Raw genomic sequence first — 22,178 nt, 5'->3', positions numbered from 1 at the left:
GAAGGACAAAAGAGTGTAACGGGGGTGGGGTGGGGTGGCTAATACAGGCAAGGTACAATGCTATACCAGTCTTAAATTAGAAGAGATCCACCTGCCTTTGCTCATGACACCATATTTCTAAACATCAAAAACAACAACAAGATCACCTTTTCTTTGGTCCCGTGGGTCTGAGGAAGGCTTTTCTGCATATGCTGTACTTTTTTTTTTTAGTCCAGGGGGCTGGGGCTGGGAAAACAGGGGCAATAGGAAAAGCTAATTCTGTTTTCTGTGAGAGTTTCAGATGACTCCGAGGCTAAGCCTCAAAGGGTGGGGGCAGGGGTGGGGGTCAGTCTCGCTCTGTTCATCTCAGTAGCCTGGTACCTACACAGTACTTGACAAGTGTAACAAGGACCCAGTAAGCAGGTAAGCAGGGATGAGGAGTAGAGGCAATGGGGCTGGAGAGTTCAGTCTCACTGATGATGGGCATCTGAAAGCATCCACAGACAAGCCTCAGAAAGAAGGGGCAGTACACCCGAACTCCACCCAAGCAGCTAACTCAGAGCACGCTGACAGGCACCGGGTTTACATTTATGAGTTTGTTCGCTCTGTGCATGGGTGTGTGCCACAGCACAAATATGGAGATCATGAGAGAGCTTGCAGGAGTTGGTCCTCTCCTTCCATCATGGGTTCCAGGGACTAGGTTCGGGCTGTGAGATTTGATAGCAGGCAGCCCTCTCGCTGATGATGCCCTGCCGTTTTTAAAACCAAAGTACAGGCTAGCGAGCAGAAAAATGGGTGGCAGTTGTTGAGGTTTGGTCTGTTTCTATGTATTGTCATGGTAAAGACTGACCCCCAAGGTCTGGTTGCCCACAGAGAGAAGAGAATCCTCACACCAAGTGACTCTAGGTGACCTTGCTCCTTAATTTAAAACTATTGGTTGAATAAAGATGCCATCAGCTTAGAGCTGGGCTCTAGAGAGGTAGTCGGGGTTTCGGACCCCAGGCTGGGGGTCTGAGGAGAACCATGAATGGAAACAGAGGAAGGTGGAGAGAAGAGAAGACACCAAGAGGTAAACGATCACGAGAATCAGCCATGAGGGCTTACCAGTGTGACTAAGAGAGGCCCAGACAGACTATGGCAAGTCAGATCCTGGGATTATTGGCAGGGAAGTAGACAGAATAGCACAGAGGGTAGGTATCTGCCCAGCTCTAGTGCTGATTAAAGGCTTATTATAAATATAAAAGTTTTGTGTTTTTTTTTTTAAATCTGAGAACTGAATGATCAAAGGCAGGGTAGAAGCCCCTAATGAGATTTAAAAATTAGTACAATGGACAGTGGGTTCACTGGACTCCACGGCTCACCCCTAGGTAACAGTTGGGGCGTGGTGTGTGGTGAGTCAGAATTTAAAGTACCAGGGCAGAAGGGATGGCAAGAGCTGTGCCGGTGTAATAAGAAAGGATGCCTTCTGCAGACAAGCAAAGAAGGCTGGCCAGAGAGATGGGCCAGGTTTGCCCTGTCCCCACCTGCCACTCCCTCTAAATTCCCAGTGTGGTCACCTGTCCCCTAGGCTCAGTTTTTCAGCATCTCCCCTCCCCCACGCTTACCACCAAGACCTTACCACATTCCCTGTCAGCCCAGCTTCCCCTTGCCTTCCAACTGCTCCACTTGGTCCACTTCTCCCTGGCTTGGCTGCTATCAGCCTCATGGAAATGACTGATCAATACAGGATAGGGAATAGAGGAAGCACCCATCCACAGCCAAACACCTAGAAGACCTGGATAGAATAAAATCAGAAACAGCGTTTCTGCTCCCATGCCAGGCTGGAAAATGGGAGACAGCTTCGGGCTCCAGAAACACAGAGCAGAGTTGAAACCTGAGCAGTGAGTGGATTTCGAAGCCAAGTGAACCACAGGAGGATCAAGCCAGACATATGCTGAAGGCTGGAAGGGAGGGAGAGAGGAGAGACCCCAGACCTATGCTCCACGGGGAACTGGATGGAGATTTCCTGCGTAAAGCCAACAGCCAAAGAGGTCAGCATTGTTTATAAACGCAGACGAAGGAAAACCTGATGCTGATGTTTCTCGGGAAGGCAGCCTGGAAGCGGGACGCAGTGGGAGCAGAACATGAAAGCTGATTTGTATGGGATGTGGGGTTCCAGTGTGTTCTACCGGGGAACACACAGAAACTTCAAGCTGAGATGTTCATTTTCAAACGGATCTAGCGCTCAAGTCGCTCCCCAGAGAGGAGGGGATGGAACCCGAGGAAGGAGTGGGCAGTAACCGACTGAGCACAAGAGTCGCTCAGACGTGTCTGTAAATCTACACTATTAGACCACAAAGCACAGAACGGCTGATTAACGCAGCCCTTTGAAGAGGTGTGACCAAAATGCTACATAAACATGCACGCAGGCTAGCAAGAGGGAGCTAAAATGGGTGATAGGCGTGCCTATAATCCCAGTGTACCGGAGACTGACCCAGGAGAAGCACCATGCGTTTGAGATTAGCCCTTTCTCTGAACAGACCCCCCCCCTCCGCCCCCAAGAAAATCTCCACAAAATAAAGCATTCCAAAGCTCTCGTTTACATCTACAGGGGACCACTGACTAAGTGTGGTGCTAGAGAAAACTGCAAGTAAGTATTATGAACCGGATTTTTAGATTGTATTTTGAGACAGTGTCTCCCTATGTTACCCTGGATGGCCTGGTACTTGCTATGAAGACTAGGCTGACCCCAAACTCACAGAAATCCACCTGCTTCTGCCTTTTTTTTTTTTTAAATATGGATCTCACTATCTTTTCTGGGATAGCTTCAAATTCCTGGAATACTTCTGTGAATCTGTTTTTCTTCCTTTCTTTTTGAAACAGGGTCACATTATATAGCTCTGGATGGTCTAGATCTGGCTATGCAAGCCAAGCTGGCCTCCAACTCACAGAGAACTATCTGGCCTGGACTCCATCATGCTCAGCCTGTGAGAGACATGTCTACACACTTCTCTGCCTGAACTTGTGAATTAAACATATCAAGAAAATGGAAGATAACCATCTGGAAGTTATGATTTATAAGTCTAATCATATATGACATATCTAACACATACAAAATATACATCTATTATATGTGTGTATGCATGCAGGAGAATATCTCAATAATCTAAGAAACTGGGCTGGAGAGATGGCGCCGCACTGAGGAGCACGGGCTGCTCCTCCAGAGGACCCAGGTTCAATTCCCAGCACCTACAAGGCAGTTCATATCCATATGTAACTCCAGTCCCATGGGTTCAAACGGCCTCTTCTGGCCTCCAAAGGCACTGCATATATGTGGTGCACAGATATACATGCAGGCAAAACACCCATATACATAAAATAAAAAGATAAACTTTAAAAAATAAATATTTAAAAGGAAACAATCTGGACTGGAGAGATGGCTCAGCAGGTAAGAGCACTGACTGTTCTTCCGAATGTCCTGAGTTCAAATCCCAGCAACCACATGGTGTCTCACAACCATGAGTAATGAGATCTGAGATCTGATGCCCTCTTCTGGGGTGTCTGAAGACAGTTACAGTGTACTTACATATAATAAATAAATTTATCTTTGTTTGTTTGTTTGTTTGTTTGTTTGTTTGTTTGTTTTTGAGGCAGGGTTTCTCTGTATAGCTCTGGCTGGTCTGGAACTCACTCTGTAGGCCAGGCTGGCCTCGAACTCAGAAAGCCACCTGCCTCTGCCTCCCAAGCACTGGGATTAAAGGCGTGCACCACCACTGCCCGGTTTATAAATATATCTTTTTTTAAAAAGGAAACAATCTAAAGAATGAAAGAACACATACAATGGCCACATGTAGGAAATTTAGAAATTAATAATGAGAATATATGCTTCCTCCCTCTAAAAAATACATTCAGAAAATAAAGATAGTAAACTTCTAAATAATACACAGGTAAAAATAGAAATTATGTGCCTGGTGGTGGTGCATACTTTTAATCCCAGCAGTTGGGAGGCAGAGGCAGGTAGATCTCTGTGAATTCTGAATTCAGCCTTGTCTACAGAGTGAGTTCCAGAACAGCCAGGGCTATACAGAGGAACCCTGTCTCAAAAAAATTAAAATAAACAACAACAAATAAGAGGAGGAGGAGGAAGAAGAAGGGAAGGAAGGAAAGAAAAAAAGAAAGAAAGAAAGAAAGAAAGAAAGAAAGAAAGAAAGAAAGAAAGAAAGAANAAAAGAAAAGAAGAAGGAAGGAAGGAAGGAAAAAGAAAGAAAGAAAGAAAGAAAGAAAGAAAGAAAGAAAGAAAGAAAGAAAGAAAGAAAGAAAGAAAGAAAAGAGGAAGGAAGGAAAGAAAAGAAAAGAAAGGAGAAAATAATTATGAAAGTTATAAACTATTTAAAACTGAGCAATAAAAGATACTAAATTGGAACACTTAGAAGATCCAACAATAACAGTAAAGTTAGATGGGATTTTAGAGCCATGAAAGCACTCATTAAAAGGCAGGCATAGTGGCATGTGCCTGCAATCCAACCCTTGGGAGTGGAGTCAGAGGGATCAACGTCATCCTTGGCTCCACATCCAGGTAGCTGGGATTACATTAGTCAATCTGTCTCCCTCCCTTCCTCTCCCTCCCTCCCTCTGTCCCTCTCTCTCATCACAAATTAAGAAGTAGGAAATACTTCTCACCAAAAGTAAAAGACAAGGTTCAAAAACTACTAAGAATACTTAAAAACATATTTAACTGAAAAACAAATACAAAGCTGATCAAGAAAGAGAGGTCACGCATAAATACGTGTAGTGGTTTGGATGAGAGTGACCCTCATAGGGCCGTATGTCTGAGAACTTGGTCCCCAGTTAGTGGAACTGTTTTAGAAGGATTAGGAGGTGTGGCCTTGTTGGAGGAGGTGTGTCACCAGGGGTGGGCTTTGAGGTTCCAAAGTTCGCACCAGGCAGTCTGACTGTCTCTCTTCCTGCTGCCTTCAGATCAAGATGTAAAGCTCTCAGCTACTGCACTGCTCTAGCACCATGCAGGCTAGCCTACCTGCGTTTGCCACGCTCCCTGCCATGATGCTCAAGGACTAACCCCTCTGAATCTGTAAGCAAGCCCATAATTAAATGTCTTCCTTTATACGTTGCCTTTATCATGGTGTCTCTTCACTGCAATAGAACAGTAACTAAGACAACATGGTATTATAAATGCAAATAAATAAATAAATAAAAACAACCTAGAGAAAGAATGTATATTTATAGCATTATAACATGGCGAGAAAGGATTATTTTGTGCCAAAAAAAAATGTAAACTCTCCATTTTTATACAATGGTTTAAAAATACTGACTCAAGAAGAAGAAAAAACTGAAACCAGACTTGATTAATAACCACTAAACAAACTAAAGATAGTTTAAAAATTTCTTCAATCCCCAAAAGATACTAGAATAGAAAGTTTTTAATGGGCAACTTTTGCTAACCCTTAGGGAAAAGATCACCCTGCTCTAGAAAACTGTTTCTAAGAACAACACAGAGAAATCTATCAAACTCATGTTAGAAGCCTGAGCTTGATATCTAAACTGAATAACAAATGAAACAAAATTATGGCACAAGCATGGTGGCACACACCTGTAACCCTAGCACCTGAGAAATAGAAGCAGGATCAGAGTTCAAGGCCAACCTGCACTACATGAGCTAATATCTAAAAAGAATATGGCCCAATATTATTTATGAACATGTATATAAAAATCTTCAAGGAATAAATAGTCAAAGATCTAATTATATATATATTACAGCAAAACTGACTTTTAAAACTGCTAGGACTCCATATATCCATTTTTGGTTTTGTCTTTGGCCAAAAAAAAAAAAAAAAAAAAACCGCCTGATTGTGCCTCATGGGTTAGACTATACTTCACAGCCTCTCCTGCAGCTAGGTTCCCCCATGAGATGTGTTTATAGTAAATATGATTTAAGTGAAGGTGCTGTAATTTCCAGGAAGTCTTTTATAAAAGAAGACAGTATCCTTCTCTTTCTACCCTCCTTTCAACTGCTAAAACTACAGATGCAGTAAATATAATTTTTGAACTACACTCCTTTTGTTGGCTCTGAACTCATATAAGAAGGTGGAAGAGCAGGAAATGAGAAGGAGCCTAGGGGTCCTGACACTACATTGCCTATGTCAAGGCCAGCTTTTTCAAAGCAAGAAATACACTTGCTTATGACACTACTGAAACCTTGTAAAGCCAAATTTAATCTAAGCACATGATAGGATTAAACAGAGATTATCCCAAGTTTGAAAGATTAGACTAACATGGAAAATGTATTCATCTGTTACATCACATTCCATATAGGAAAAGAAAGTCTAAGATAATCTCAGTAGACTCTCAACATTCAATTAAATTCTACCCGGATCTTATATTTTAAAAATGAAGATGAAGATGTAGCTCAGTGGTAGAGCTCTTGTCTAACTTGTGCAAAGCCTTAGAGTTGAGTCCCAGCACCAGAAAAAAAAAAAAAACAATGCTGGAGGGGGTGTAAAGTGTTTTCATTTTTAGAAACCCTTAATAGAGTAGGAATAGGAGAGGAATCCTAAATACAACAAAAATGGTACCAATCAAAGCTTATAACAAATGTTATCTTTAGAAGTCTATCTTGGGGGCTGGAGAGATGGGTCAGTGGTTAAGAGCACTGGTTGTTCTCCAAAAGACCCAGGTTTGATTCCCAGCACCTAGATGGCAGCTCACAACCATTTGTAACTACAGTTCTGGGATCTGACACCTTCTTCTGGCCTCTAGGGATCCTGCATGCACACGGTATATGGATATATAAGTAAGCAAAACACCCATACATATTAAACAAAAATAAAGTATATCTTGGGCCCAGGGAGATGGCTCAGTAGGTAAAGGCTCTTTTTGTTGAGTCTGACACTTGATCTTTGGAACCCACAACATGGCAGGAGAGAACCAAATCTTGCAAGTTATCCTATGACTGCCACACATAAACACACAAATAAATCAGGAGTGGGATGAGCCCACCACCACTCAACAGGGAGCTGAAGTCCTATATTGTCATAAGAAAAAAATTAAGAAACGTCTTACTCTGCACCACTGCCTGATCTGGAATGTACAATGTAGGTGAGGCTAGCCTTGAACTAACAAAGGTAGAATCTGCTTGCCTCTGCTTCTCATGTGCTGGGATTAAAGAAAATTCATGATCACGTCCAGCAAAGAAAAATAAAATTTAAGATTCAGATTTGAAATAAATATCCTCACTTGAAAATAATTAACTGTATAGAAAAATCCATCGCAATTACCAGATAACCTGAGTTTGATAAAGGACAGCAAGATTGCTGAATACAAAATAAATATCCAAAACTTAATAGCTCACAAACACTATCACTGGCCAGTTATAAACACCATAGGAGAAAGCCTGTTGTAATAGCCACCAGAGTTCAAACACCACCCACCAGCAGCCCCCTGCATCATGAAAGTCACCCTGGTTAACTTCATTTCTTCTATTTCTTCCTCAGACTCATTCTCCATTTAATGCTGGTCCTGATGTGGTGGGACACACCTATAATTCCAGCATTTGGGAATTGAAGGCAGGGGTATCAGAGGCTCAGGGTTAGCCTCAGCTACATGAGATCTAGGCCAGCTAGGTATATATGAGACCCTATCTTTTAAAAAAGACAGAAGGGAAGAAAGAAAATAAAACCTCCACTCAGTAGTTAATGCTCTTTTGTAAACATAAATTAAAGGGTGTCGGGCCATTCCTTTAACCTTTTAACAGTTACTCATTACTTATAATTAGAGTCCAGTTCTTTTAGCCTGTGCCCTGTAAAACCTGGCCCAGGCATTATCCAACTCTCTCTCAGCACTGCCCAGCCCCTCCACACTGGCCACATGACCTTTCCCACAGATCCCAACACGTGCCTGAGCCTTTCCACCTCCAAGTATGTTATTCCATCTCCCCGTATGCTATCCTATCTCCCTATATGCTATCCCACCTTCCCATATGCTATCCCACCTCCTCGTATGCTATCCCATCTCCCTGTATGCTCACCCTCAGCAGCAGCCCAATGCGCCCCTCTCCTGCTGCTCTAAGTTCACTTTATCCCCTCTTTTTCTTTTGTAGCTCCTCTACGCTTTACACCATTGCATAGAATCCTGGTTTTAATCATGGTTTATTTACTGTCTTGACTTCCCTCTAGCCTGTAAGTTCTATGGGCAAAATCCCCGCCTTTGACAGTTCCCAGCCCAGGAGCTGTCAGATGCCAAGGCTCAGTAGTCATCTGCTGAGTGACATCATCAGTGAATGGCCGGGCGCTCATCAAAGGCCCGCTGCACCATGGGAATGAGGAATGAGGAATCCAAAGGCCTTCCAGAGGACCAGTGAAGATGTGTGGGTTGCTTTTAAGGAACCCACAGTGGCTGCTGGCAATTCAGGAAAGAGTGTGGAGCACGGAACTGTCTCCATCCACGACTCTTACTCCTCTCAAGGATTCAAACCATGGTTTGATAGACTTTGCCATGCAAATGGCATGTTAAGGGTTTGGAGAACAGTGGCTGCAGGGATAGGTCAGGCAACTGGGTGGCTTTTGGCACTTCAACATCTCAGGAGCACACTGTGCTTCGTGGAGCTACAATAGTAAGAGAGGACAGAAACAGAGACTTCCCAAAGAACCCTAAGACTTGACCAGGTGCTCAAACAAAGCCACTTCAAGGAGTCTCAGAAGCTGTAATAACCCTGGGAGGGTTGGAAAGCCCTATAATGGTGCCTGCGAACAGCTATGAAGAACTGCTACCCAGGATCCAGGTTCTCCTGCCATGGGTACGGCCTTGATATCTCCCATTACCATGAAGCCCGCAGAGCCAGTGCCAAGAAGGTTCCCAGCCACAATACTCCAGCCTGCCAGCCTGGTGTCATTGCAGCCCAGAGGACATGTAGGGCCACAGAGGCACTGCCACCTGGTCATTAGAGAAAATATCTCCCTACGGGCTCCCTCCCAAAGCAGAGAGGACTCTTTCCAGGACTCCCCCCGGAGCTCACAATGTTAATTCTTCACCTGGAAATTAAGGAGGTGATGTTTCGGAGGCCACCTAATGCCAGAATAGTGGCTGCTGGCAATTCTAGTATCTCTGATTCACCACCAATTCAGGCACATAATAGGTACCCCCTACTGGTTAAATGCTTGTGCGAGCCAAGTGAGGAGGAGTGTTGTAACTGCCAGGGACCCAGGAGAGGCAATCTTCCTGTTTGTTTGTTTCTTTGGAGCTCATACTCCTGTACACCACAGGATGTAACAAGGGACTGGCAGAATCCTGTTATCTCCGGCTAAAGGACAATTGCCGGAGGCCTGCTCAGCACCAACCTATAACCCCCCACCCCGCCCATCCTCCCTCCCCCCACCCCACCCCGCAGCTCTCTTCGTTCCCCTGACCACCATATCTCTCCTGCAGCCTCTGATCCTCTGGGTTGGCAGGAGTTCAAGCACTCAACGTAGACTTGATGGCTACCGTGGCAACATCAGTGTATGACACATATCTCCCCTAACTCCTCCCCAGTAGGAAAGTGTGGGGAGAGAGCTCCGTGGAAAAGAGTTTCTCACACAAGCGCCAGGACCTAGGTTTTCTCCTCCCCCCTCCCCCAAGGACCCACATAAAGAAGCCAAATATGGTGGCATGGACTTGTAATCCCAGCACTGGGAAGGCTGAGGCAGGAGGACTCCTGGGACTCAGTGGCCAGCCAGTCTAGCCTAATTGGTAAGTAGCAAGTCATGGAGGAACCTGTGTCTCAAGAAAACGAGGTGGGCTAGTGAGATGGCACAGAGTATAGAAGCTCTTGCTGCGAAATCACTGCGGAAGGTGAGAGCAACTCCTGAAAATCTCCAGCACTGGTACACACACACACACACACACACACACACACACACACACGTACTCTCACTTCTAGAGAAATAGCCCGAGCAAGAACAGTAGGCCAGCAAAGACGTTGCACTTTACACAGCCCTGTCTCCCCTTCACCCTCAAACCCCAACGACACCCGAGAGACACACTCTGACCTACCTCTTGTCCTCTTCCACCTGAACGCCAATGGAGTGGAATTCTCTTCGACTCCTGTTCTCGGTGTCCGAGTCTGAGATTGTCTCCACCTGGTGGCAGGGTGGAGGCGTCAGTGGCTAGCCAAAGAAACAAATGGTCCACCTAGAACTAGAATGGCCAGAAGTGGCTAGGTACCAAGCTAGCTGGAAAATCCCAAACAAATGAGACCCAGGGAAGAGCGATGGGCTATTTAGAGACAAACCTCGTCTATCAATGAGGAAGGTGGGTCCACTTACAGCCCAGGGAAATTTGTTTGTTAAGGTCTGTGTATGCATTAGTCCCTTTTGATTTCCCTCCATCCATTCCCAACGACATAGAGCCAGAGCCTATTACTGCCAACTATACCTGCACCCCAATGGACGGCCGCCACTTCCGCTGTCGCGCCAAGCTCCGCAGCTCCTCCCGGCCAGGGATGGTCTTGATGATGAGTGTGGGGGGCTTGGGACTGGCTCGGGGTGGCACCGGTGCCAACTCGAGGGTGCGTGCGCCCATGGTGGGGCCGTCCAGCCCGTCCGCGGAGCTGCAGCGCCGGGCCGGGCCCTCTGCTGCGGTGAAGCTCTCGTGGGCAGAGTCGGTGCTGCTCTGGGCGGTGATGGAGATGCGGGGTGGGGCCTGGCTTCCCGGCGGGATGGGGGGCGGGGCCTTTCTGAAGTTGAAGGCTGCGGACAGGGATGCAGAGAGTCGCCCATCATCCCCACACCGCTACACCCACGTGGTACACAGGACCCTTTGGCCAAGGACCATTCCTCCCGACTAATCCTTCCCAGAGAGAGAAGCGATGGGCGCAACTGGCGGTCAGAGGCAGACAGAGGGCATACTCACAGGAGCCGGGCCTCCCTGAGACAGAGGCAGGGGCAGCAAGGAGGGGTAGGCAGTCGTCGTCTTGAGAGCAGCCGGCCTGGATGGCCCGGAGGTAGCTGTGGCTCCGCATGCGGAAACAGCCGGGCAGGTCCAGGGCGTCCACGGCCTGGGACTCAAGCTCCCCAAACACGGACCCGCACACGGCCTCCAGCTGCTGGTTAAACTCTTCGCTTAGCTGAGGAGGGGACCAGGAGGACCTTTATTGAGATGCTGAGATAGGATAGGGTCAACTAGGAGCTTTGCTTTGGAGAGCACCGAGGTCTACAGTAGACGCGACTCTGTGCAACCCTTCTCCACTTGGAGGCAGGAGGTTCTCCAGGCCTGCCTTAGGGCTTCTCTGGTCCATTCTTCCCCTAGACACACAAACTCCAACCTACCCCTCCCTTCAGGGATGCTGTACGCTAGCTAGACTTGAGACCTCCACCTAGTCCTGTGCCTCACACTTCTCTCACTGGACCCTGGTGGAGGGAAACAGGAACTAACATCCACCAATGGCCGGCTTCTGGTGTAGAGCAGACTGCAGGAGTGAACGCTTTTTGTTATGACTTCGTTTTGGTTTTGTATGTTGTTTTTTCTAAGATCGAGCTCATTGTCAGCCAGATGGGCAGTAGAACTCAGGGCACTCCTGCCTCAGCCTCCACAGTCGATGGGATCATAGGTTCTCACCCCCATCCTTGGCTATGAACTGATTGAAAGCGATAGTAGAAAGATCTTTGGCAAAGGGCAGGTAGATAATGACAGGTAATGGAGCAAAGTGTCCTACAAGTGTCCCAAGCCACTCCCCGCTATACATGCCTACTCACTATGGCTCTCATAATGGCTGGCCACTGCCCTGTTCCCAGCATCATGAATATGCCAATAGCACAGCACAGGTACAAAGACAAAGCATCATGGGTGTGAACTTGACCTTGGGCTTCCACTTGGCCAAAGCATGGAGCTTCCTGCATGAGCTACAGTGTAGACTCAACCTGGACTCAGCATCCACCACTTTCGAGGAGTGTGGTCTGGGGGTGTAAAAATCTGGGCCTTGCTCACCTGCCTAGTGGGAGTGCTAAGGGCGCTAGCTTAGGGCTGCCGTGAGAATTAAAATAGGCATTTGAATTAAAACAAGGCATTTGAAGCAGAGGCTGGCCCAGCGTAAACCCTCTGTGGCATATGATGTCCCAGGGCCTACCTGGTGGACACAGGTCAGGTGGCTCATAAGGACTACCACAGTCACCACTGAGCCCAAGAGCAAGCCCCTGGCTGATGGTTATGCAGAGGCCACTGGACAAAGTCCTGGATGAAGTTCTCCAAAACATTCCAGGGGGCACTACAACAACAAGGGCATTTGTGACCTTTCCCTGGAAAGATTCATGTCACTACAGTGACCTGTAGTGACAAACCTGAAAGAGTCCCTAAGTAGAACACAGCTCAGTGTTTCCCTAACTCTGTCTCCTCAGCCGTATGGGATCTCACTAGACTCTGCTTAACTACAGCAGGCATCTCCAGCCTCATTTATCAGCTCAGGGAAGCAGAGAAACTGTCCAAGGATGCCCATCTGGTGGACAGGAAAACTGAACTGCCACAGCTTATGTCTTGGGTCCCCTGTGAAGCTGGCTGATCCTCAGAGTCTCTGAGGAGCTCGAGGAACCTGCCCTTGAGGTGCCGTTGTTGCTCTCTGCTTTTGCTACTTAGAACCAAAACCGCTGAAGTATTCTGAGAAAAATGAAGCCCCCAGATTTTTACATCCCCAGACCACATGCCTAGTAAGTCTACCCGGTAGCTCTTGGGTAGACCCAAGGAATGACACAGGACTGTGGCTCTATCTTTTGGACTTCCTGTGGTTTTTCCTGAAGCAACTTGGTTGCCAGGGTGCAGAAGTCTGAATACTGTGCAGATCCTAGAGCCTGTAGCATGGAAGTTCTCGGCAGCGGCTCTCCCAGGATCCCAGTGCCTGGCTCAGTCCTTCTCTCCAGACCATCAAAGACAGCAGGGTGCCAGGGTAACTCCTAAAGGCAGGAACTCAACTAACTGTTCTTCCCAGCCTTGAGGGGCTCCCTCCTGCAACTATCCAGCCCAAAGAGTTCTGCCGGAGCACAGAGGAGCTGATCTAACCCTGGTCAAGGGTGTTCTTGGCTCGAGTTGTTGGGGCCTCCAAGATAACACGAATCTCTTAAATCCCAATGCTATGCAAACAAACTCCAGCCCTCTTCTGTGTGTAAAGCGTGAGGCACACAGTAGGTGTTCAATAAACATTGGCGAAGCCTATGAGAAGCGAGAGTGTCTTGGAATCATGTTGACAAGACCCCTCAGAAAGAGAGGCCTCTCTTTGCCAGGTGGTACCAAGCCCTTTAAATTCCACCCGCAGGTATTCGCAGAAAGAACTCCATCTGAAGCAGACAGAGGGGATAGAGAGAGGGAGGGAAAGCAGCTGCCATCTTCCAATAGAACTGGCCAAGAAGTGACTCGGTCCCAATCATGAGACAGGACCCAAGGAAACCACAGGCACATAAAGACTCCATGAGCTAATCCGTACTACTTATGAATATCAAATGATAGCATTTTTCCTGTGGATATTCCCGTTCTTCCCCACGTGGACTCCACTCTATTTCTCCCCATACCCACTTGCAGGAGAGTTAGAGTCCTCTTGGGAAATAAGATCCTCAATCTGCCTTCCACCTGAGTCAGAGCCACAAGCTGTTTTCGCACGGAGAGGAAAATCCTTTGTCTGGATCTAACTGGAAATTGTCCACGCTAGAGTTGGTGGGTCCAGCTGGTGGCCGAGCAGTAATTCTGGACACCCAAAGGACGGTATTCGTTTTTAGCTAACCTTTGGAAATGTCTCTGATTTCAGACCACGACATTGGCTTAAACATAACCGATGTTGTTTTATATGCATAGCTGAGCTCACAAGAAAAGCGAGAGATCAGTCCCCAGGGGACCAATGCAGAGAGGAGCCTAGGAAATCAGAATATGAACTGTGTGTGCCGATGCTGCAAACAGCCTGGTGGAGGCAGGGGCTACTGGTCTCGGCAGCCAAAGGTTTACGTTTTACCACCCACTCTGGTGCAGGAGTGAGGCTTTGGGCCTGTGCGAAGCCCAAACGAGATGCAGAGATGAGAACCTTCATAAACCTTAATGATAATGGAGACTAAAAAAAGAAGAAGAAAAAAGATCAGTCATCACCACAAGCCCATGGCAAGGAAGTCAGTCTGTAGCTGAGAGGAAGGGAGACAAATCCTCCATGAATCTGCACAGGCAAACCAGCCTTCCAGCAGTCTCAGGACTGCGTGTGCAAGGGCTTGCATGGCCCAGATTAAAAATTAACATGGAGCAGTCTCGGATCAGGAATGCTCCAACAGAAACAACCACAGAATGTATCCCAGGAGATGACGCCTCACGGAAGCTGCTCTGGAGTCTCCTAGAGGAAACCACATTGAAGAGGAGGTAACCTCGTCTAGATCCAAGACAAGGTAGCCTTGTCTACCTGTTAATAACACCCTTAATGGCACATACTTCCTCTGGAACGTGGGCTAGATCTGGTGGTCCACTTCTAAAGAATAAAATGTAGCAGACAAAGTGGCTCCCACCTTAGTTTCTGTCTCTCTGCGCCTCCACCCCCACCCCAACCCCAGCAACCTCTCTCTACCATTGCTACAAAGGAGGTACAACTCTTACCGCTGCCCAATAAGCCATGGAGGGCCGAGGTTTCTCAACAGCCATGTGGGTATGCATACAAGCAAGTCTTCAAGGCTGTGTTATAACTGCAGCCTGCCCATCACCCTGACTGCAGGCAGCCTCGTGGGACACCACACCCAGATGCACAGGCTAAGGTGTACCCAAGAGAACTGGCCCACAGAAAGCAGGAGATCATTTAAGGCTCTTTGTTTGGGTAATCCATCATGTAGCCATGGGTAACTAATTCAAGCCATGGCATAAAAAAAGAACTAAGTCATTACTGGGCTAAGTCATCCAGTTATAGCAGCTAATGTTACCTTAGCTCTAATAAAATCTCCTTTAAACCACATTGTGCTTGGTGGTTATGAGGGCTGTTGTTGTTGTTGTTGTTTGTTTGTTTGTTTGGCTTTGTTTTGAAATTTTGTTGTGGTTTTGGTTTTGAGTTCCTTGTTTGTTGTCATTAAACAGGGTCTCCTGTATGTACCCACCTGGCTTTGAATTCACAGTGGAGCCAACACTGGCCTTGAATTCCTGATACTTCTGCATCTACCTCCAATGTGTGTGCACCACAATGCCTGACTAAATAATGTTGTCTCTCTATTTTGCCCAGGATAACCCAAAAATGCTAGGCTCAAACCATCCTTCTGCCTCATCCTCTTAAGTACTAAGGCTCTATTGCACCCAGTATTAATCTAGGTTTAAGAGTGTATAATTTAAATGATAAGGCTAGGTGAATTCTTGCAGTCCCAGCACCTCAGAGGTGGAGGCAAGAGGATCAACAGTTCAGGGGCATCTTCCACTCCAGTTGAGTTCTATGCATGCCTGAGTTACATGAGACCCTGCCTAAAAAAACTACAGCAAACAAAACAAAACAAAACCAACCCCACAAAGTTAAAAAAAAAATCAGCAAAACCAAAAAGCTGGCTTGGGATCGATATAAAGACTTGAAAAGGAACGCCAAGAAATTTCTAAAAATTAAAAAAAAAAAAAACCTCAGTGAAATTTAAAGCTCAACTTATAAGTTAATAGTACCCAAGAAATAATAAAAGAAATATTAATAAAGTGTCAACACCAAGAGGCGATGGAGGGAGACAAAGAGATGGGGAGCCTGAAGAAAGGTTAATATAAGGAGGGAAGGTCCCCGGCACAACTAGTCAGAGCGCCAGACGGAGACTCCAGGAGCACTGTGGGGAAAGCAGTGTAGAGATGGCACAGGCCGGGAATTCCCCAGACTTGCTCAGGACTTCAGACAAAATGAGAACAGCCAATCTTAGTCCCCAGACAACTCGCAAGATGGACACAAACGTCAGAAACAACCATTTTGTCACTCTGAAGACTGATCAAAGGCACACAGGAAAATGACTATGCTTTGGGTGAGAAGGCGGGACTCTGATCCTGTTCCCAATCCCCGAGGCCCCAGTTCCAATGGAGGCAGCTCGCCAGGCAATGCTGCAGGCTATCCACAGAGCTGCTTTATTGCCTCAGTCAGAGGCCCCCCTGAAGTTGGAGCATGTCAGGTATATTGTCAAGAGCAGGAAGGCCAATCACAATGCTAGACTGTGCAGCAAGCAACAGACTTTTTTTTAAGACTTCTGTTGTTGTTGATGTTGTGTGTATGCACACTTATGCCATGGCACAGGTGTAGAAATCAGAGAACAACCTTGTTGAGGACAGTTTTTGGGTTTTTTCCCCATCTTTATGTGGGCTCCGGGGATGATACTCTGGTCACCAGGTTTACATATGGAGAAACATCTTTGTTACCAGAGCCATCTCACCAGTCCTGGCCTGATACTTTACAGAGAATCCTGGGAATGAGACAGAGAAGGGTCTGAAAACCTGTGCACCATCACCCAACGTCCCTCAGCAGGAAAACCTGTACATGCGTGCACGGGAAACCCGAGAGACCCTGGTGATGACTGAAAGCCTGGGAGGCTTGAACCCCACCACAAACCGAGAGAGGAAACCTCACTGGCTCAAGGGTTTAGAGGACAACTTCTACCCCATTTTTGGCCAAAACAAAGCCAGGCAGACACTTGAGCAGTCTCTAGGAAACAAGGCTTGAAAAGCGGAAGGAAATGGAGGAGAAGGAGGAGGAGGAGGAGGAGGAGGAGGAGGAGGAGAAGAAGGAGAAGGAGAAGGAGGAGGAGGAGGAGGAGAAGGAGAAGGAGAAGAAGAAGAAGAAGAAGAAGAAGAAGAAGAAGAAGAAGAAGAAGAAGAAGAAGAAGAAGAAGAAGAAGAAGAAGAAGAAAGAAGGAGTGAAGACTCAGAGGCTCCGTGCTGCAGGAAAAGCAGATTGCACAGGTTCGCTCCAGGAATTAAGACAAATAAACAAAGCAACAACAGTCTTCAGGAGGTAAAAATAAGAGCCTAGAATTGTCACACTATATTACCTAAAATGCTCAGTTCTCAACAAAATATTTTGTCATGCAAATAAAGAAAAAAGTATAAATGGTCTCAGAATGTTGGGTTTCTCACACACAAACTACAGGATGGTTATTATAATCACATTCAAAGAGCTAAAGAGAACCATGTTTAAAGACTGGAAGGCAGGCATGCCAACAGTGATTTTAGGGATAGAGTCACTTTCATCTAATGGGAAGGAGGGGGAGGGGCTTAGACCTTGTCTCCTGGCAGTGCCCGGGCTTCACTCACCATGCAGCCTGGCTGACACTAAACTCTACAGCATTCTGCATTGGCTTTTCAAAACTGCAGGCCTTTTATTTTTTTTTCTTAAAAGTTCATTTTGAGTCTATGTGCATTCAGGTGCCCTCAGAGGCCAGAGGAGAGCCTTGGCTCTCCCCTCCCACTCATCTCCTAGAGCATTGTAGTTACAGCATGATGTGGTTTCTAAGAACCAAACCTGGGTCCTCTGTAAAAGCAATATGCTCTTTTAAGTGCTGAGCCATCTCACAGTCCTTAGAATTATTAATTTGTTTAAAGAAAAAAATGTGGAGCCAGTGAGGTGGCTCAGCGGGTGAAGGTGCTCCACAAGCAAGCCTTACTCTCTTCATTCCAACCCTGGAACCCACAACCAGGAGAAAGGAGAAAACTGACTCCATAAAGTTTCCCTCTAACCTGCAGCTGTGCACTGTGGCATGTGTGTGCACCAACACACACACACGGGGGGGGGGGGAGAGAAAGACAGAGACAGAGAGAGAATTTGTAAAAAACTAAGAAACAAATATCCATTCAAGAACTGAAAAGTCCAATAACTGAAATCAAAAACTCCCTTGAGAGGTTTGATATAAGACATGATCAGCAAACCTGAAGACAAAGCAACACGGATTGCCCAATCAAATGAGTGAAGAGGGAAAAAACTATCAAAAATACAAACACGGGACAACAGCGATCAAACAGACATACCTGTGATGGGAGACCCAGAGAGACAACGGAGGGAGGGAGAAGGAGGAAAGAAGAAGGCAGAAAAGTCATGGACAAAGACTTCAATGTAGTTCATTTGTAGAGTTTTTATCACCCAAGACCACCTGGGTTAACCTACTCCATCACATAAACCAAGCAGGCATGGGACCACAGTCTTATGACCCCAACAGGGAAGCTGAGGCAGAAGGACCATAAATTCAGAACCCATCTGGGCTGCAGACTGAGTTCAAGGTCAGCCTGGGTAAGTTCAAAACACCCTGTCTCAAAAAGAAAAGAACTTTTGTTCAGACAAGTTCTCAACTAGGTAGCTCTAGTTGGCCTTGAACTCACTGTGTAGAATAGGCTGGTCTCAAACTCACCAAAAGCTGACCTCCCTCTCCATGCTGGGATTTAAAGGTAGATATCACTCTACTGGACAAAGGAAGGGCCTGGGGGTGTAGCTCCGTAGTAGAGTATTTCCTCAATGTGTGCAGGCCTATGGGTTCAATTGTCACTTGAGGGTAGAAGCTAGGGAGCGGGGGCATACCAGGCCAATAAGTACAATGGAGACTGGGTGGGTTCTCCTAAATTCATGAAAGGCACAAACCCTCAGATTTAGGGAGTGTACATGCAAACACACACACCATAGTAAAGATGCAGACACCAAAGTCTAAGCAAGCTCTTAACAACAACCAAAGACAAATGGGAATTGTACACAAAGACGGTCACGGTGCAGACTTCATAATATCAGACAATGAGAGGAACCGACACTGACTTGTCCCCTAGGTCCCCTAGCAAGCTTAATGGCATCAATCTGTCAGAGTGTGCTACCAATCACCACTGAGAAACTGAAGAACACATTTTAGATGGAAGGAACTCGTAGACAGAGCTATAATGACCTGGAAAACACACACACACACACACACAGAGAGAGAGAGAGAGAGAGAGAGAGAGAGAGAGAGAGAGAGAGAGAGAGAGAGAGAGAGAGAGAGAGAGAGAGAGAGAGAGAGAGAGAGGATGTGTAACTTAGGAGTAATAGTGTAAAGGGTTGGGAGTCTGCTCACAGTAGAGTGCCTTCCTGGCATGCATGAAGCCTGGGGCCCCATCCATTGGAAGGCCTAAAACCAAGCATAGTGGCATATGCCTGTCATCCTGGCACTTGAGAGGTAGAAGCAGGAGGATCAGAAGTTCAAGACCAGCCTCAGCTACCCAATGAATTTGGAACCAGTTTGAGCTACATGAGACCCTATCTCAAAAAAAAAAAAAATCAAGTGTCACATGTCACATGCCCTCACCCAAAACACCCTCAAAATAGACCACATGCCTAAATTAAAATGCAAGAGACATTAATTTTGTTTTTATCTTGGGTTAAAGCAGAGATTTCATTTTATATTAAAACAAAATTTCAGGCTGGCAAGATGGCTCAGGGGGTAAGAGCACTGACTGCTCTTCCGATGGTCCTGAGTTCGAATCCCAAGCAACCACATGGTGGCTCACAACCACCCGTAATGAGATCTGATGCCCTCTTCTGGTGCATCTGAAGTCAGCTACAGTGTACTTGTATATAATAATAATAATAATAATAATAATAATAATAATAAATAAATATTTAGGCCTGAGCAAGCAGGGCAGACCAGAGTGAGCAGGGTTGACTAGAGCCAGCAGAGGTCCTAAAAATTCAATTCCCAACAACCACATGAAGGCTCACAACCATCTGTTCAGCTACAGTGTGCCCATATACATAAAATTAATTAATTAATTAAAATTTTTTTCTGGGGGGAAAGAAAGAGAAAAATTTATGAAGTATACCACCTGTGGTCATTTGAATATGCTTGGCCCAGGGAGTAGCACTATTAGGATGTATGGCCTTGTTAGAGTAGGCATGGCCTTGAGGAAGTGTGTCACTGTGGTTGTGGGCTTTGAGACCCCCCTCCTAGCTGCCTGGAAGTCAGTCTTCTCCCGTCTGCCTTCTAATCAACTCTCAGCTAGATCAGCTCTCAGTAGACTTCTCAGCTCCTCCCGCACCATGCCTGCCTGGACACTGCCATGCCTACACCTTGATGAAAATGGACTGAACCTATGAACCTGTAAGCCAACCCCAAATAAATGTTGTCCTTATAAGAGTTGCCTTGGTCATGGTGTCTGTTCACAGGAGTAAAACCCTAAGACACCTCTATTAAATTTCATGTGATTTATTGGGTCTGGCGGTACAGGGTTGTCATCCAACCTCTCAAGAGGTTGAGACAGGAAGACAGTAATTTCAAGACTAGCTTGAAAAGGAGACCGGAAGGTGCTGACACACATTCTTAGCCTCAGCACTCGGGAGGCAGAGGCAGGTGGATCTCTGAGTCTAAGGTCAGCCTGGTCTACAGAGTGAATTCCAGGATAGCCAGGGCTACATGGATAAACCCCGTCTCAAACGCACAACAGTGGCAACAACAAAAATCATTTTCTTTAAATAAAAAAGTTAAAAGTATTCTAAGGGCAGGTGATGGCTCAGCGAGTGGAGGAGCTTATCGCGTGCCTGGTGACTTGAGTTTGGTCTCTGAAACCCACATGAGAGAAAGAACAAGACCCCCACAAGTTGTCATCTGATCTCTACATGTACACTGTAGGACACACACACTAATATAAAAATATAACTCAAAAAAGTAAAGACAAAAGAATTCTGGGGCTATAACGCAGTAGTACAGTATTACCGCAGATGTGTAAGGCCCAGGCACTGAAGGACAGACAGCGAGCATTGTCACTGTGAGATGACACAGAACACAAAGGTGATTGCCACCGCCAGGACTGATGTCCTCAGAACCGACTCTTCCAAGTTGTCTTCCACGTGTGTGCTGAAGCACACAATAACGCAGGCAGAAATGCATAAATAAACGAATAATAAATAAATAACTGTAATACTAATAACAACAGTAAAATGTCTTTTTTTTTTTTCAAACACCATGAGAACACAAGTCCCTCAGCAGAGGACAGCACCATAGCTGGCACGCTAATACTACATTTCCAGCACCTAGAGGTTCTGGAAACAGTGGGTTTTGTGTGGACAGTGGGGGGAAAACCCGGGCCTTGCTCACACCAGGCAAGTATTCTGTCACTGAGCTAGAACCTCCCTCTCCCACCCCCAAATAAATTTCTATGGCTTAAAAAGGGAACAAAGAGGCCATCAAAATTAAAGTACCCTAAGGACTGTGCATCATTCGGAGCAAGAGTAGGAAGCCTTGTCTCCTTCCGATGAAGTCAAGTATGCACATTAAAATTACAGGAGTAACCATAAAGAACAAAATGGAGTGTGTAACTGTCAAACCAGCGTGGGATTTGGCAGAGAGAGGGAGAGAGCAAACTCCATCAATCCGAAAGGGGCAGAAAAGCACGGACTCCACTGGATGTGCTGACATAATCTTGTCAACAGCCCTCAAGAGGCTGAGGCAAGAGGATGGGCACAAGTTCTAGGCCAGCCTGGGCTACATAGCAAGTGATAGAGCAGCCTGGGCTATACAGCGAAACACTATCGCAACAAACATGAAAGAAGTACAGACAGACAAACATAAAGTATCATCTAAGAACCAGGATAGGGCCAGGCAAGATGGCTCAGTAGGTGGAGGGGCTTGCCACCCAGCCTGACAACATAATTCAATCTGTAGGATCCACGTGGTGAAAGAAGAGAAGCCATTCCTCCTCCATGTTGACATCCGACCTCCACACATACACCCCAGCATGCACTCCCAAACCCCAGCAGGAGAAATAGAAGGCACGAAGTAAGATGGCAGAAATAAAGCCAAGCATACCACAATAAATATAAACGTACAAAACTCTCAGACAATTGCCAAATGGATGTAAGATCTTGGTCATAAACTATTTAAAAAGACATACCTGAAACATATGGGACAAAACACTCTAAAGCCAAAGATGGAAAAAGATGTCCAAGGCAAACACTAAAGAGAGAAATCCACTCAGGAGGAGAAGCATCCTAAGAGACAACAGGGCAGTGTCTTTGCTGCTTTAAACCTCTCCTCTTCTGTAAATCAAAGACTCTAAGTCACACCTCCAGGAGAAATGTGCCAAGTATATACACTGTTAGATAATGTGAGGTGGGAGGAGGAGAGAGAGGAGGAGGAAGGCGAGGAATAGGAAATGTTTGGAAGGTTTAGATTAAAATTTCAGAACACTTGGAAAAGATCTGGAAAGAAAGAAAGAAAGAAAGAAAGAAAGAAAGAAAGAAAGAAAGAAAGAAAGAAAGAAAGAAAGAAAGAAAG

At 46.1% G+C, this 22,178-nt stretch overlaps 1 protein-coding gene across 6 annotated transcripts in view; it reads right to left on the bottom strand.

The window, feature by feature from the left end:
* Dlgap3 (DLG associated protein 3) overlaps positions 1-22,178 on the bottom strand; it is a 68,439-nt gene that overhangs the window by 11,720 nt on the left and 34,541 nt on the right. For all 6 annotated transcript variants that reach the window (XM_029476795.1, XM_021160075.2, XM_029476796.1 and 3 more), the window contains exons 6-8: positions 10,861-11,074; positions 10,384-10,697; positions 10,003-10,088 (exon numbers count right to left, since the gene is read on the bottom strand). In XM_029476795.1, the coding sequence (XP_029332655.1) occupies positions 10,003-10,088; positions 10,384-10,697; positions 10,861-11,074 (614 nt within the window). The remainder of the gene's footprint in view (positions 1-10,002; positions 10,089-10,383; positions 10,698-10,860; positions 11,075-22,178) is intronic.

This window comes from Mus caroli, chromosome 4, assembly GCF_900094665.2.
Source record: "Mus caroli chromosome 4, CAROLI_EIJ_v1.1, whole genome shotgun sequence".
NCBI classification, from domain to species: domain Eukaryota; kingdom Metazoa; phylum Chordata; class Mammalia; order Rodentia; family Muridae; genus Mus; species Mus caroli.
This window is presented reverse-complemented; position numbering and strand designations above follow the sequence as displayed.